This window comes from Rutilus rutilus, assembly GCF_951802725.1.
Source record: "Rutilus rutilus genome assembly, chromosome: 13".
Taxonomy (NCBI): domain Eukaryota; kingdom Metazoa; phylum Chordata; class Actinopteri; order Cypriniformes; family Leuciscidae; genus Rutilus; species Rutilus rutilus.
In genome coordinates, this window is record NC_140218.1 from 29122267 (window position 1) to 29140162 (window position 17896).

The window sequence follows — 17896 nt, forward strand, 5'->3', positions numbered from 1 at the left end:
TTGAGTTGAAATCGTTTTATTATGCAAGGTTATTACACATAAATATTTGACTGACCAATCAAAATCAAGTATTTCAGAAAGTGTGCAATGACAAAGCAATAAAATAACACAAATGATAGACTTTCTTCCCTGTTGTGGGTCAAAAGTCACAGTATACATTCACTATGCCGTGACATCATCACTGCAGATCTCAGTGCTCTAACATTAATACAATATTGTTCATTTTTATGAAGTTTCTTTTTTTTTTTTGGTTAACTAAATCAAACAAACAATGCACAAAATCCCATCATATTTCTTCGACAAAATAATCTCTTCAGGCTAGGTACTTCCTCAAAGTGCTCAGTGGGGTAAAAACGATTAAACCAAACACAATTAAACCTAAATTTGAGGCCAAACACCAACGCTTCCTGTGGGCTAGTTTTGCTCTGGTACGTTTTCGAGTGCGAACATCGAGCAGATCGGAGCCATATATGGTAAAGGCAGCTATAGACTCACTGGACAGATGCAAGAAGCAGGTCATTGTTTTCTTTTATAAACCTCTAAAACAAAACTTTAACTGACCTAAAACTCAACGACCACCGATTAGAGACAGAAGCTGTTCGCTCATGCTTGTGTGTTTGATAGATAGAGCTCTGCAACTCCAACCCTTGAATTGAGCTTTACATCGTCTACTTAAAACTGTCGAACCAACTCAAAACTGTGCGGAATTTGAAAAACATGTCAAGTTTTAAAGCCTGAGCCATGGACTAGAATGCATTTCTCTGTTGTGAAAGTGTAATTGTTAACAGCTTGTGGTTTGGTCAGCAGCCGTCTGCAGGTAAAGCGAGACTGAAAGCAAGATTAAAACAAAGCAACGCCCACACATTTTTTCCGATGAAGTGGTCCTTCAAAGAAACTCACTGTCTAAGTGTCGCAAGGCAGTCTTATTTCACTCTCAGAAAGCTGTATGCCATGACAACCAGACATATTGTGTTCGCATGCCGAAAATCCCTAAACATGTCAGCAAATACGTAAGGCATGAGTTCAGAATCAAACACTACACACTTTACATAAAAAAAAAACAACTCAATTAACCTTCATAAATAAAACCTTCACAAATAAAAACTTCACATAAAACATTTCTGTTTGGGGAGTGCAAAAGAGTATAAAAATATTTTCTAATGTACAGATATCAGACATGATTTATCAGACTGGCGTCTCAGCAGCTCGGCTCATCCATGTCATCATCGCTCCAGTCTGGAGGAGCATCCGTGCCAAAATAACGATCCCCGAAATTTCCTGGACACAAAAAAACATTCCCAAATTTGACATACATGTTTGGGTAGTACTCACATTTCACAAATGAACCCCTAAATCAACATCGAGGAAATTGCATGAGCCGAGGTTTTTGACTATTAAGAGTTTTTGCTAGTGACTATTATTTCATGACAATCAAGCACATTTTACCCAAATATTTCATTACTGAAATTCAATAACTGACATAATCTAGAAATGAGCTGATTATTTGACAGCATTTAATAACCTTAATGTTACTTTATAAAAATGTTCATGTTGGATCACACTGCATTAACTGAATGGAAATAAATACAACTTTTGATTTACAACTAATGATGTATTAGTAAATGTTGAAACATTAACTAAGGTTAATAAACGTATTTAACTAATGTTAACTAATAAAACCTTATAGTAAAGTGTTACCGATTCTCTTTACTGTAATTTTTACTCGATTTTTAGTGTTTAAAACAGAATTAAAAGTATTAAAATATCAAATATAATACATACGTGTGTGTGTGTGTGTGTGTGTGTGTGTGTGTGTGTGTGTGTGTGTGTGTGTATGTATATATATATATATAACCAGCATTTATTTGCAATAGAAATCTTTTGTAACATTAAAAATGTTTTTCCTGGCACTTTTGATAAATTTAATGCATCCTAGCTAAATAAATAAAAAATACTTTATAAATAAAAATAATAATAATAAAAATAATTTTAAATATATATATAAAAAAATATAAATATATAAACAAACATACACACACACATACACATATATATATATATATATATATATATATATATATATATATATATATATAATATATATATAATATATATATAATATAATATAATATAATATATGAGTCATGAAAAACTAATAGTCATGAAAAAAAATTCACATTGCTAAAAACCTTTACAAATGCAACGTATAGTTTATATCTTATGATTTAGGGTGAAATATGTCTGGTTTTGTGAGATTGGCCTGTTTGTGTAAACGTAACTTGAAGGCGTAAAGGAAAAAAGGCCACAGTCAAGCAAGTAAAGCAAAGGCTCACCTATGCCAGGGATGATGTGGAAGAGGTCATTGACCTTCTTGTCGACGGCGGTGGTGATGATTTTGACCTGAGGGAAGGCGTACGCCACGGAATGCACACCCATCTCAGCCATCAGCAGAGACACCAGCAGGATCTTCTCCTCCTGAACGTCATGATCCTGCACACACACACACACACACACTGCATGAGGCATGTCTACACACAACAACAGTGCCTTAGCAGGACAAAGGAGTCAGACATTTATTTCCAAAAAATATCATAATAGGGGTGGGCGATATGTACATTTTATTTCACTATAACAATATATATTATGATATAGTTATTTTGTGTTATTTTATCTCATTTCTGTTATTAAAAAAAAAAGCACATTACAAACAATAGGTCAAAAAACAATATAACAAAAATATAAATTAAACAAATTCAGTTTTTCAGGTACAATAGGTTTATTTAACGTAGTTAGAATTAGTACAGAAATGTAAAATTCAAATGTCATAATTGCACTGTGTGAATTAAATATAAAATTCTTACAAAAATAAGATTCTCATTCTCTCATCTTTAATCAAGAGCAGTAAGTTATTTTCTCTTTGGTTTGATTCACATTAATGACACAGAGATCCAGGTTTATGAGGCTGCTGTCACTTTAAGACCAAATGCACGGATCCATTATACTGATACACATCCGGTTTACACACATCTGTTTACTCTCACTTGAGACATAACTGGCTGTGTTTACATGAACACTCCACACGCTGGAAATCTTGACATAATTATGTGCATGGGCGTCGGAAGAAAAAAAAAAGTGGGTGGGTCCTCCTCCAGAAAAAATGTTACTGGAGTAAATACCATTTCATGTAACTTTATTCTGGTGCCTTTTAATTAAACAAGTAAACTAAACTCCACTTAACGTCTGGCGGTTCTTTGCCTCCACGTCGTGCATTAAATGCACAGCTATCCGTGGATTATCCTCCTAATACCATGGTCATTTGCCAGCAATTACAACTTAAAGCTGTTATTGATGTTTGCGACGCAATATTTGACTGGAAGGGTACAACGGGCGGTTACTTTTGTCAGTTGCGGCTCATTGAGAAATATAATGTAGCGATTCAGTGGAAATAGAGTTTAATTTATTAATTTGACTTAAATAATAATAATTTTAATTCCTCAAGTGGAATGGATTTGACTGACGGCGCTCTGAAAAGCAAACAGACAAATGCGCTGAATTAGAGACGGTAAAAGTGAGTGGGTATAATATCATTGGTCTTAAAAAGTGGGTGGGTCTTGTCCCACCCATATACAATGGTTCCGACGCCCATGATTATGTGTGTATTCGACCATTCAAGCGCAACAAGACGTGAAAGAGAACTGAATTCATGATGGCATGCTGGGAGACATGGCTTTCTGTGCACCCGCTTATGCTGTGTGTCAGTCAGCACGTGCAACACATTGTGGAAAACTTATTGTGCTAAATAACACTTTTATCGAGCACGTCCCAAATTCACGATCGCCTTTTGAGAGCTTTGGCAGTGTGCCAGTCAGCACGAGCACCGCACAGAGCTTCTTTTCAGGATATGTTGCGCTTATAACTCTTTTTAACATCAAGCACGTCCCGATCTTTATATTCTCATTCATGCATTTTATCACTCTGAAGTGTCAATAGTGCTACATATTACAATCTCTAATGATAGACATTTTATTCCGTGGTAACGATATATATCATCATACCGCCCAGCCCTAATACATAATTTCAGATGTGGAGGGCTTTTTAGATCCCGCATCTCTTGTGATGAGTGCATATACAGTGTTAGTAGATAAATGATATAAGCTGGTGAGTGCATGAGAAGTGCGCTCTAAGTTTCCTCCGGGCCAAAAGCGGCCATCGAACAACAAAGCAGCTCAGCTTTGGATCAACAGTAGAATTAATATGTGAGATTGTGTGAAGTTATGTCATGCTCTACGGCCGCTGTCAGATAAATGAGGTTTCGCTGCAACGCCTACACTCACAGACAAACGAATTGGGCCGCTCTACATGTGGTGCTTGAGTAGGCGTGTGTGCCTGTGCCATTGCACACCATCAGTTCCATTAAACGGCTAGAGCTGCTGCAGCTGTGTGTGTGTGTGTGTGAGAGAGAGAGAAAGAGCTCAGATAAACTCTTACAAGCAACACTCTGATGGCCATCATGGCTGCCGCCCCAGTGGACACAGTGCAGTCCATCAGGATCACATGATCTTCGCCGATGTCTTTGGGTAGACGCAAGTAGTGCAGCTGGATGAAAACATAAAAGACAACTTAACAAACGCCGCTATGTGCAGCAATAGGTTTAAAATAGTTAATCTATGTAATATATATACACACATACATACACACACTCACATATATATACACACACACACATACATGCATATATATACATACATATACACACACACATATATATATACATACATACATACATACATATGTATATATATATCATTAAAACAAAACAGGGCTGTCAAAATTAACAATGTTTAATGTCTTTAAAATTATATTTAGTATAAGACATTATGCAGAATGAAGGATGATATAATGTTACAACTGTGTTACAAATTTTACAACTATAATTACAAATATTACAACTATAATTACAACTATTATAACAATGTTACAAAAAAAGTCTTAATTTTCCTTAAAGCATTTTTTTCTTATGATTTGGGGTGAAATGTGACCCAGATATGTAGCAGCACTGCCTTTAAATGAATGAATGTGTCCCATGTACATACTATGTACTTATTATTGTAATAACAATAACTGGGTTATAATTAAGTACCAAACCTAACCTTAACCCATGTAGTTACCTTATATTACCCCGTACACTAAGTACAAGTATTGTAAAATAAAGTGTAGCTAAATAAAGTGCTACCAATCAATCAAATGAATAGATGCATAAAATGTAATTAAAAAACATCAGGGCTGTCAAAATTAAGTCCATGCGATTATTTAAATGTCTAACACAAGCGTGATGTCTCAGCACACTTACTTCAGTACTGTCAGGAAGTGGAAATATATAACAAGAGTGGTACTAAAAAAAAAACAATTGTATCGCAGCATCTTATAGTTGCTTCTGCAGACCTCTGTTCACTGCGTTTATATGTAGACACACACATTCCACAATTAACCAATAATTTCACGTATTTTTTCTTCTCTCAAACTGAATATATTAACTACGAAACAACTGAGATAAAGCACGATTTAAATGATTTATTTTAACTGATTGAGACAAAAAATATATATATTTAAAAACAAAAATAATAATAAAGTTGGGCTGCGGCAATAAGGATTAAACTTAAATCTAGATTAAATCAAGGTTTACCTAATACGATAAAACCTTGTTTTAAAAATAAGCAGGTTTACATTTAAACCATCAATTTGATCCATAACTTTAAACTCAGATTTAAATCTCAATTAGAAATTAACTTCAAATTTACAGGTGAGAGGTTTTATATAAATAAAGTGCACCTTCAAGTAAAATATGTGGCTGATTGAACAAGTACAGAAAGAGTGGGTATGTCGTCAGGTCTCAGAGAGAATTATTACAAATTAAAATTAAAGCGCAGTGTGAGGATCGTGGCGGCCCGTAAGCTTACGCCTGCTATTGAGTCCGGGATGCGTATCCGTCACTCATCTTGGTGCCGGACAAAGAAAAGAAGAGAGGAATATATTTAGGGTTTAACGGCAGGGGTGATGATGAGGTGAGCGCTGGTGGCCGTTTCTCATGCCTGGGCGGCGATCAAACGGACAGGGTGGCGCTGTCAAGAGTGGAGAAAATCACTCTGCGAATCATGCTAGTTTTTTTTTTTCCCTTATCTTTAATCCATCATGGCGGTTAATCGCATGTTATAATTCTAATCCCTAATTTGTTAATCTGTGTTTAAAATTAAGTGCTGCAACAACTCGATTTAAAATAAAACCATCAACAAATCCTTGATTAGCTCTAAACTTGGCTTGATTTAGTCCTTATTGGTGCTACGAGTTAAACCCATTGCACTTGAAGGCAGCAAAGTATAGACAGAAATGATAAAACACCTATAAATTGCACTGATACAAAATACTGTATCACGGAAATGTGATGCGTTTAGGGCTCACAAAATGTGTAGCTCCCTTTATGGATACTGAAATTGAACAAAAATCATTTAAAATGTGAAAATAAATAAATAAAACAAATACTAAATCTACTTTCTGCTCGCTTGATCTGATTTTTGAAATGTTGGGAGGCAGTAACAGCGGAAAGGGGCGGTACCTCAGGCTCTCCTGTGTCCTGATTGGTCTGGATGAGGATTTTGCCGATGCGGACGTCTTTGCACACGGCTCTGAGCGCGGGCTCCATGGTCTCTCCCGCCCTGAGAATCGACACACCCGTGATCTGCTCAAAATACAGAAACGGGTGTGATTTCCTTTTAAGGCCTTAACATTTCTATACAACAGAGAACGACTACATGTTCTATGCGACAGAGAAAATCCTAAAACAAACACATGCATTAGGCTGCATTGTCAAGAGATCGCCCAAAAAAGACATTTCAGTGCATGTAGAGGCACATTGTTTTCTTACCCCCTTCCCATGGAAGGTTCTGCCCTCGTAATCCTCTCCTTGTGGGGTCTGAACAATGTGGACCTGCAGCAGATAACAGGCAAACTGTAACGTCAAGTGCTTTTTGTCCAAGCATAACAAATGTAGCTAAACTGATCTTCCTCTCTGATTAAAAGCCACAGTAAAATGTCAGCAGCAACATGATGAAGCTCACTAGTTCACTGCAGTTCTCCTGCGAGCGTTTTAAGTGTAAAGGTCGTTGTGTCTCTGTTGCTTCTGCTTGTTGATAAGCTGATTTCTCTCATGTTGTGTGTGTTTGTTTGAATTTCCACTGCGGTGGACAAGCAAGTCAAGTTTCCACGTTCAAGACGAGGCTTCCATGCCCACACACACACACACACACACACACAAGTCCGTTCGTGTGCCATTACTAGATTGATCTAAAAAATTCCCCAGCAATCCCTCCGTCTTCGCTCTCTCTGTATCTCTTTTCTCACCTGAGATGGAAGGAAGGACAGCGCTCTCTCGATGAGGAGCCGCATCAACCTCTTGGAGTAGAAGATGAACTCGTCTCGACTGGTCTCTTTATTTCTGCAACAAGCATCGATGACAAAACCACTTATAATCAGATTAAAAAAGTACATTTTAAAGTGTGTTTGAATTGTTAAAATGGGAGATATCTTATTTATTTATAATTATTATGTCACAGTTTCACTGGATATCATGGTGTAACATGGTTAAAACATCAAATGAATGGAACATCGCAGTTTTCCGAACCGTCAGATAGACGGGACATATCATAGGCCTTGCCCTTTTTTAATATGCAATAGCCGTTAGTCAGTGCCGTCGCAGGTGGGGTGCGAGGCCCTGTGCGAACTTGAAATGCGAGGCCCTGCTCTTTGATGTGGATGCTCAATTGCGCATGACACACGGACGTAGCTGTTCTAGTTCTATTGCACGCATAACCTCGCTGCAATACGTTTTTATCAAGTAAAATAATACAGCATAATCATGCACATAGTCTCAGAGTCAGCTATGACTTTTTGCTATTTATTTCAGATTGAAAAAATCAAATGTGCAACGAGCGGCTTTACATCAAGTCAGCTCGAGAATTTTCATGTGAATATATACATAGATCCGCCTATGTTAAAACGTGTATCTTAATGGTCCAGTGGAAGAACTTTCGCCTATCGTGTCAGAGGTTTTCGGTTCTAGTCCGCCCTCGGATAGTATTTTTTTTCGTATAGTTTTTTCCCTCATCAAAACCGATTATGTTCATCAGTGATTGTATATCAAGCAGGGACACATTTGTGTGCATTATGTTTGGTGATTTCACCAGAACGAAGACAGTATTCGCAACGGATTGAAGCGCGCGTCCGAGTGAAGTTAGTGCGGTGTGTGCGCGAGCCACACGAGAAAACACTGTATCCGCCCACTGATCGCAGCGGCAACGAGCACTTTGATCACTTGATTTAAAAAAACATTTCAGCGCTAGATCATCTCTTATTTAAAAAACGAACGAAATGAATGCTCTGCCAGTTAACTGGAGATGTTTTATTTGTAGAATTGTTATATTCGTGCCGCGAGATGTTTTAAAAAGTGGTGGGGACAACAACAAAAAAATATGTAAAAAAAAACAAAAAACAAAAAAACTGCAGGATTGCGAGGCCCCCTAGTGGCGCGAGGCCCTGTGCGGTTGCACAGTTCGCAGTCTATGCGACGGCTCTGCCGTTAGTCATAGCCTGGCGTAACCACAAACAGTTTGTGGCATGGACACAAGCAACGAAGAAACTTTCTAAATGAAAGTTCAAAACATTTCAGCCACAGGCTTCTGCTACTTGATATTGGTAGTTGGCTGATGGGAGTATGAGGAGGGACAGTCTCATTCTTGCTTTTGCCACACAAGAATGGGTCACAGGTGTAATAAAATACAAAAAAAAAACTAAAACTGATTAAAAAAAAAAAAAACAGAAAACAGAAAACAAAAACCTAAACAAACTACAAAACAAACAAAAAAAATCTACACACAAAAAAAAAAACACATACAAAAAAACTAAAAATAAAATAAAACAAACTACAAAACTAGAAATACAAAAAAAAACCTACAAGACAAAAAAAACAACAAAAACAAAATAAAACAAAAAACTACAAGACCAAAATGGTACATTTTCCCATTCAGCCTGTCATGTTTATAATTCGGCATATTGTTGGGCATTTCTTTTGTACAATACGCCCTTTAGCACTGTGTTGTGTCATCACATGAATATCTAACGTAAAATCTGAGTTTAGAAGCAAAACTAGTAGATGGAAACAAAACCACAGCAGTAGCACTGAGTTTATCTCAAATAAATATCAACTAAATGCATAAAATATTTTGTTCATCCTGTTACTGCTAGACACCGGCACATATGAGATGCTGTACAGTTAGTCGGGAAGTTTCTGCCAGTTTTACACAATGCAACAACGTGCAGCCCACGCGTCACAGCGAAGGCGTGAGTGTGTGTCTGACCTGATGATGGTGTGCATGCCGCGGACCTGCGGTGTGTTCTCCAGTACACTGAGAGTCTGAGGAAGAGGCTGCGCCTGATGGGCCGACGCTAGTGCCGCCCTGTTACCATCACACACACAGACAGACAGGAGGATGTCAGCACAGCGGTGTGTGTTCATTCAAACGCAGACACATGCTCACACACCAGTTACTAGTGTCACCCAAACGCTGATCATTCAAACAACACATTCATGTTAGAGGAGAGCGCCAAGCCAGGAAATATAAGCATAAAGCAATTTTTTATAAAACCAAAGGACAACCTCCAAATGAAAAAGCTGACCTATTTATGAATTTGTATTTTTGTCATAAATAAGACAGCTATATGGTGGCTCCAAAAAGTACACTGACACAAACTGAACAATGTCTTACTTTTTAAAAGTCTCTTTGTGTGAAATGCTTAGTTCGTAAAGTGTCCCTGTGCTGTTGTCTCCGGTTTGATACACTATCGTTCAAACGTTTGAGGTCGGTAAGAATTTTCTTTTTTCTTTTTGAAAGAAATTAATACTTTTATTCAAGCAAGGTCACATTAAATTAAACAAAAGTGACAGTGAATACATACTGTTTTCAACATTGATAATAATCAGAAATGTTTCTTGAGCATCAAATCATCATATCAGAATGATTTCTGGAGGATCATGTGACACTGAAAATTCAGCTTTGATCACAGGAATACATTACAACGGAAAACAGCTATTTTAAATTGTAATAATATTTCACAATATTAGTGTTTTCACTGAATTTCTGATCAAATAAATGCAGCCTTGGTGAGCATATACTTCTTTCAAAAACATAAAACATTCAAACCGACCCCAAACATTCATACATGTGGATCAAGTGTTCAAATACGTTTTGAAGCCGCTGTACACTCTTTCATAAAGGATTTGTTAATCACATCTGTTAGAAAGCTTTATGAGCTCTGGGGTAGGTCAGTCTTTATTGGGAGCATCCTATGATTCAATTTCACAAGCAGTCGTGTCAAAGACTGCATCCTGTCAACAAATCATGCAGAAAATTCATGTAATGGTTTTACATGTAAATTAACTGCTTCGTTAATACATATGCAGACAATATGCAGTCTTTGAAAATCACACCAAGATCCCTTTTTTGTTCTACTTTTGGTTTGTAAATCCAACACCAAAAAAAAAAAAAAAAAAAAACCGTAAGCAAATCTCCTCACATATCCCAGCGGAGTTTTCTCTGTGGGGGAAGTGACAAACAACAGAAAAAACAGACAATGACAACAGGAAGAGAGGGAAAAGAAAAGAGACGTCACACACACTATCAGGTGAAGGAGGATGAGGTGGTCACATGACTCCGAGTGGAACAAGAGTGTGACAGCTGTCATCAGCACTTCAGCACACAGTTCTGTGGGTAAACCAGCACTGGTAACGCAGGATGGGACAGTTCACCAAAAACGGACTCAAAATACCGTCATCATGAAACAGAAAAGTAGCAGACTATCCTGCTTCTAGCAACATCAACATACAAATGTTATGTAATAAAAGTCTTTTGAAGCCTTATGAAAGCTTTCTGTGGGCAACTGATGGAAATCAAAGTCTCTCACGTATGTTCAGATTTGGCATGTTTTGATGGGTTTGACGTCAATGACGGTCAGAAACGAAACCAATGAATTCTGATGTCATTGACCTTGTCTTAAAGGGACAGTTCACCCAAAAATAGTGTTAATAGGGCTAGTGGTTAACAAATAGAGCAAGATAAATCGCACTTTGACAATTGTGGTTTTCATGTGCGCTGAAAAAAAGAGGAAGCGAAAGAGGAGAATATGAACGAGGTCATGGCTAGAGAAAAGAGGCCAACTTGGCATGGCAATTTTGCAAATGGGTCTTGAGGAAAGTAGTTTTAAGTTTTACACCGTGTCCTAACTACACGCGACGCCACGACACGCGACAAAAGGTATCTTTTCCATGTTAATCAGAGTTTTTGTCCTAACCAGCCGCGACGGCGCCACGCGACGATTCTATTTTTCAACGCCGTCACGGCTGGAACGTCGAGACTCCGCCCACACGCTGTTCTGATTGGCTGTGGGTTTTGATTGATTTTGACGCATCTCGCAGTCGCGTCTAGTGTGGACAGGCAAATCATTTGTCGCTGGAATCTTATCGCATCGCGTCGGGTTAGGACACGGAGTTAGTGCCATGTCGCGTTGATCAATATGCCATTTAAAGGTCCCGTTCTACGTGATCCCATGTTTCAAACTTTAGTTAGTGTGTAATGTTGTTGTTAGAGTATAAATAATATCTGTAAAATTATAAAGCTCAAAGTTCAATGCCAAGCGAGATATTTTATTTAACAGAAGTTGACTACAAAAAACGGCTCGATTGGACTACACCCCTCTACTTCCGTCATTAGTGACATCACCAGAACCGTGTTTAGACTAACCTCCGCCCACAGGAACACAGGCGTATTGATGGCGAAATGTCAACAGATGGTTGATGTTTATCTATAATCGGATACCGCAAAAGTTTAATTCGAAGTTAGTTTGCTCTGTCCATTTCACCACGGACTGTTTTTCTAACCTGGGATAATATCAAGCAGACTTCTCTCAGCGTTTCATACTGACGAAGGGGACTATTTCAACTATATTCCAGCAAGCGGTAAGTACAAGTAGTGATTTAATATGGAAGTAGCGATCAACTTCACATCGTTTCTCTTAGTAGGATGAAAATAATCTAACTTAAACTGTGATTAATATACAGAAAGCGATCAAAGAACAATCCCTTTCCAATCGTCCAAGCTGTCAATCACACAGCGCGAGTTTATATGGACACTTGCCAACACTCGTTATGAAATCAATGACGCTGTTACACTGCACAACGAAGCTCTTACTGTATTTATATGCCTCATGTTTGCATTGGTGAAATCATTAGTGAGTGCAGAAACTGCGTTGCAATGATAAGATCTTTTTTCACGCGATCAACAGGCTGTCATCTGCTCAATGCTCGTCACTGCAATTTTTTATGTGATTGAAAGAGATCTAAATACTTAAAAAACTTCTCACGATTCGTTAATCCCGATAGCTGTAATAGTAAAAACGTATAATAGCTGTAATAGTAAAAGTTTTCCAGATAGTTCCACATGTAATGCCAGATATTTCATATGCAAGCATTTCAGCCAATCACAGCAGAGGGCGTTTACACTGAAGTCTCTCAGCAGACACGCCCCTTCAAACAGAGTGTTCAAACCAGGGAATGAAATCAGGCTAGGAAATATGCCTTTTATTTCTAAATTATAACAATTTTTGATCTAAAAAACATACTAACATTATAAGAGCACCCCTGGAAACATGATAAAATAATAAAAATAATCCATGGAATGGGACCTTTAATGTTGTATTTTCATTGGTTAGTCAGTAAACGTAGGTCATAGCAGCAAACACACTCTGTGAGATGATCATGCTAAACTTCTAACACAGTCAGAAAATGATTGCAGGATATTTTTGACGTGACAACGGCCGTCTCTGAACCCCTCTCACTGTACGACGTAGGAACACAGTTTAGGAGCCACAACCACAGAAATCACCACGATTAGTCATCTTTCATTTTACATTTCATCTTCACTTTATTGTACTTTCTACTTCCTATTGTACTTTGCACAAACTCATACGGATGGTTTATTTTACCTCATCTAGTGTACGGATTTATTATAGGCTAGTTACCATATACTGTATATTAACACACTCTACATTATGAAAACTGGTAAAACTTTAAACTTCTCTTGAAAACCTTAAACTTCTAAAATAAAATTAAAACAGAATTCCTGATAGTAATTCTATTAATTTCAAATTACATGTTTTTTTTCTCTATTAAAACTGCAAAAAATTCTGCTTTGTCACACAGAGATTTATTAAGTCCATTTATTCCGCAACCACAATTGCAAACAGTATAATGGAGATTCATGTTTGGATTTATTACAGTTCGTAACAACAGCAGTCAGTACTATTTTGTCTCCTCTTTTTTCAACAAAAACAAAGAAAGATTTTTGTACGTTTTTTTTTTACCACATTATTTTTCCATCAACGATATTGCATGTTGATATGGTCAACAGTTATCGTTTAATGACCTTGGTGTCGTCTCGTATTTAAAAAAGAAAAGTTGTCGATGAACATTTTTTGTCATAGATTTCGTTAATGAAATTAACCCCAAAATGAAAACTGCATTTGAACAAGCAAGCACAGTTTAACTTCCATTTACCATATTTGATGTGCTCTATATATGTCCGATTAATGTTTATATGTGTATAAAAGCCTAAATTAAAGCTACAATATGTAAAAAAAAATTTACAGCTCGGGGTTCGCTAACCTCTTACAAATACAAAGGCGTAGGTTGATGACGCATAAGCGGAATGATGGAACTTGTCGTCATGCCGATGGGTCTAATAATGTTTATGGATGAGTGAATACATTGATGTTTTTAACATGACTGGTATGAAGCAGGGCGTGATTGCTAATGAGAGACAGATATCAGCGCCACACGCGAGTCCCGCGGATATGAAGGAATGAGGACATTTCATTCTACCGAAATATCCGCAAGTGCAGAATTAATACTCACACAGGTCAGTTTATCTGACGAATTAAACTCGTGAGGAAACGCAGTGTTGTTTGGTCTACTCTATCACACTAAACTGAATTTGAGTGTGTTGAAAGTTATGATGTTATTCTATGCGTTAGTTTGTTGGCTATGAGACTAGCAGTAAGCTAGATCAACATTAGAATAACATTTCATGTTGAGCTATATAACATTGATTCGTTTTATGTACATTTGCTCACCTGTCTAATAAAGTGCATGCAAGAGCGGCGTCTCTGTCAAGTCGAAGTTAGTCGCGGACGTGAAGCTCTCGGCATCTCGAAAACGCCACGCTGATATTGATCCTCGTTTTATTTCTCCTTTTGTCCCAAAGTCTGCTTGCCATGGTCCATAATGTTTGAAACAAACAACGAAACCGCTAGACGTAGCGCAGTTGTCCATGTCTGTCGCCATGGTTACTATGGCAGTATCAGCGGGAACCAGGGATAACGCGGATATTACGTCATCGACAGGCGACGATGACCAGGAATGAGCCATTATTTAAAACTGGAATTTCTCTGAAATCTTTGGGAACTTTTGGGATATTGTAAGTACACAACTGCAGGAAATATATCACACTGTGCAAAATATCTTCATTTGTGTTTGTGTCACAAAGACACATGTCTGTGTCAGTATCGACACGAGGGTGAGTAAACGATGACATAAGTTTCATTAGTGGTTGAACTGTCCCATTTACACACCATATTTAAACATACGCAAACACAATTGATATTTCTGAAGTCGTTCGTGTGAATTAAGTGTGAACTGGTGTAGTGACATCAGTGATGTGACAGGATCTGCATGAGAGAGATTAAAACTCCTTCCTCTCTCCATGATATGCTTTTTGTCTTTCGGTTTCAATGACGATACAATTATGATACTGTAATGCATCACGGCGTATAGAATTGTGGCATGAGAAATCGTGATACATGCGAGTTTTTTTGGGGGGGGGTTTGTGTGAATCTCTTGTTTGAGCTGTGAAAGTGCTGACAGTACCATGCAAATGCATCTTTCTTTCTTTTATCTTTTTTTGAGAAAAATGTCAGTTTTGCTGTGGGTCCTGTTGTAGCTGTCATTCTCTCATTCAATCTCACTGACACAAAGGTCTGCTACATCCTGTGTCGGGGGCTGTACTTCCTCATGTTCCTCTCTCTCTCTTCCTCTACTCTCTCACTCTCTCACACACACTCATCTGCTGCTGTTTCTAGCCCAACGGAAAAATGAAACTCTTTGTAGTAGACATAGGAAACTTCACTGCGTGCGAGATGCCGTGTTCAACAATAGCTACAGAGAACAGAGAGAGAGTGAGAGAGAGAGAGAGAGTGAGAGAGGGGGAAAGAAAGAAAGCATGAGAAAGTAAGAGAAAGAGAGGTCAAGGGGAGGAAGACAGCCACGTATTTTTAGACACAGCATGCAAGGAGTGTGTCTGCTGTAAAACACTCAAGGATGGAAAAAACAGAAGGTATCTGCCTCCCTCCTGACTGCAGCACAAAGCATCTATCCTCCCATCTTATATCATATCATGAGGCATCCATCCCATGATGCTTTACTGCTGCTCATTATCAGACTGATCAGTGCTGGATTCTCAAACATCATAGCTGTGAATATATGAGTGTGAGTCAGTATCTGGTAATAAAGCTTGGCCCTGTTATTACTTTTACTTTCCTTGTTGATGATTTATTTGTGTAAATCTCATAAAACCGGTCAAGAACACTACTGGCTCATATTTCACCCCCAAATGAAAAAAAGGGGGAAAAAAAGAAATAAAATACAAATAAAATTAAATATAAAATTATACTCAACTAAAATATAAAATTATAAACTAAATCAGTGTTATTGCTAAAATAAAAAAAATACTTTCAGTAATGAAAAAGTTGAAATAAAATATTAATGTTGCATGAAAAACACAAGCTAAAATAAATAAATAAATGTTGCCTTGGCAAATAAATGAATATAAGTACTAAAATTATTAAAAATAAAATAAAATAAAAATAATTAAATATTTATTTTTGATATTTAAATATATTAAATAATAAATATGAACCAAGAACAAAAATGACTAAACTTAAAATTGAAAAAAAGAATTAAATGTATTAAATAAAATACAAATTACATTAAGTATTAAATATTTATTTTTATATTTAAATATTAAACATGTTCCAAACTAAAGTAAAAAAAAAAGTATATTTAACTGAAAATATCAAACTAATTAATTAATACTATACTAGTATATAAATAATATTAACTAATTAAATTGAAATTAAAAATAACATATCATTTGGGGATTTTAGGGTGAAATATCACAGATGTGTTTTCATGATATTCAAACTTATTTGATTTATTATTGGATTACTGACCCACACTCCTGCCCATATTGGCCAATGTGACAATCAGTAGTCAACTTAAAGAGACACTGCCCTCTTTTGGTCCCTACAGGAAGTGCAGCAGAGCACAGGAGGAGGACGATGCTCATGCTGGGAGGGGGACAGTTATAAGAGGCTGTAGCAAGTGTCCCCGTGGACTGATCTAAGGCCAGTGTTTTTCTGCATTAGTAACTGCTCTGAATCTCATTATCATTAGTGAATTTGATTGTCAGGACTAAGCCCAGATCAGTGCTGAGGGGAAACTTCAGTGCAGGCAGTGACAGGGAGTGAGAAGATGATGAGCAGTGCTACTCTACCTGACGCTGAGTTCACGCTGTGCCACCGCAGGAGGGGGGGGTTTGGGGGGAAGAGGGGCAGAAATGGAGAGAATAATCCAGTGCGGTGAGGAAGCAAGGTCAAACAAAACGTGTCACACCAGTATTACAGAAAAATTAACAGGCCCACATAGAATCTGTGACTTTTTTTGCTGATTTTCAGGAGGAAATCTGTGGGATTCTATGGAGTAATTTCAGGGACATTCCTATTGATCGGTGAAAATAATCAAATTGATCAAAATATTCAACAAACAAACAGGCAAAGGCCAGGAAATGTCTAGAAGTTTATGAAGGGCGATCATGGAAAATACAGATCCCTGTAGGCCTGAAAATGAGGAACACCATTTGCTGTTCAAAACTACAGTCAGTGATACAAACCACATGACATGTCAGATATTAGTCCACTACAAAGCATTCCCAAATGCAAAACGCACAAGCGTTAATTAAACCGCTTCTCATGAGGAGCGCACACAGATTATCGCTCTAATATATCACAGAAAAAGCATTTAGGAGGAGACGATGAAGGTCAATGAAAAAAAAACCCCAAAAAACAGGCTGTTTATTCCTGAATTATGGACCTTATTCAGAACAGCGCCATGACGGGTATGAAAGCGAGGCTGTGAGGGATAGACTCACATTTCTCAAAGATATTTTTAAGTGTTTCGTCAGCAGAACAATTCATAAACCCATTAAATAACAGTACAACCCACTGAAGAGATGTCTATCCCTCACAGCCTCGCTTTCACACCCGTTAAAAATCAAAGATGGCGCTGCTGTGAATAAGGTCTATACTGGATATATTTGTGAATATCTCACAAAGAATAAAAATTTAAGTTTTGATTTTTTTTTCCTGAAATGTATTGCAATATTGGGGGAATGACTTAAAATTAGAGCTGCACCAATAATCGGTATCAGCCGATAAAAAATAACTAAAAAAATTCACTTTTACCACGATTGGCCATCGGCCGATTGTTTAAAACAAACAGCCGATGATCAGGGCCGATTATATCCTGTCAATCCAAGCGTGCGGACAAACACGTCAGACTGCAACTCATACTGTGTGTGAAGAAAATGTCTCTTGGAAAGGGGGCCTGAAATTGACATTGTGGAACCACTGGTCTCCAATTAGTTTATAAGTCAATTATATCATCCACAAGGGGGCGATATTA

The 17896-nt window shown here is 37.4% G+C and overlaps 1 protein-coding gene across 6 annotated transcripts in view; it reads right to left on the reverse strand.

The window, feature by feature from the left end:
- Nucleotides 1-17896, reverse strand: part of uckl1b (uridine-cytidine kinase 1-like 1b) — a 34938-nt gene continuing 17042 nt past the window's right edge. For 3 of the 6 annotated variants that reach the window (XM_084428093.1, XM_084428095.1, XM_084428097.1), the window contains exons 8-15: nucleotides 10624-10643; nucleotides 9408-9506; nucleotides 7396-7489; nucleotides 6920-6982; nucleotides 6611-6733; nucleotides 4489-4596; nucleotides 2334-2490; nucleotides 1-1278 (exon numbers count right to left, since the gene is read on the reverse strand). In XM_084428093.1, the coding sequence (XP_084284219.1) occupies nucleotides 1199-1278; nucleotides 2334-2490; nucleotides 4489-4596; nucleotides 6611-6733; nucleotides 6920-6982; nucleotides 7396-7489; nucleotides 9408-9506; nucleotides 10624-10643 (744 nt within the window). In that variant the 3' untranslated portion in view covers nucleotides 1-1198. Of the gene's footprint in view, nucleotides 1279-2333; nucleotides 2491-4488; nucleotides 4597-6610; nucleotides 6734-6919; nucleotides 6983-7395; nucleotides 7490-9407; nucleotides 9507-10623; nucleotides 10644-16709; nucleotides 16727-17896 lie in introns of all 6 variants that reach the window. The other 3 variants (XM_084428094.1, XM_084428096.1, XM_084428098.1) reach the window with 1 other exon arrangement.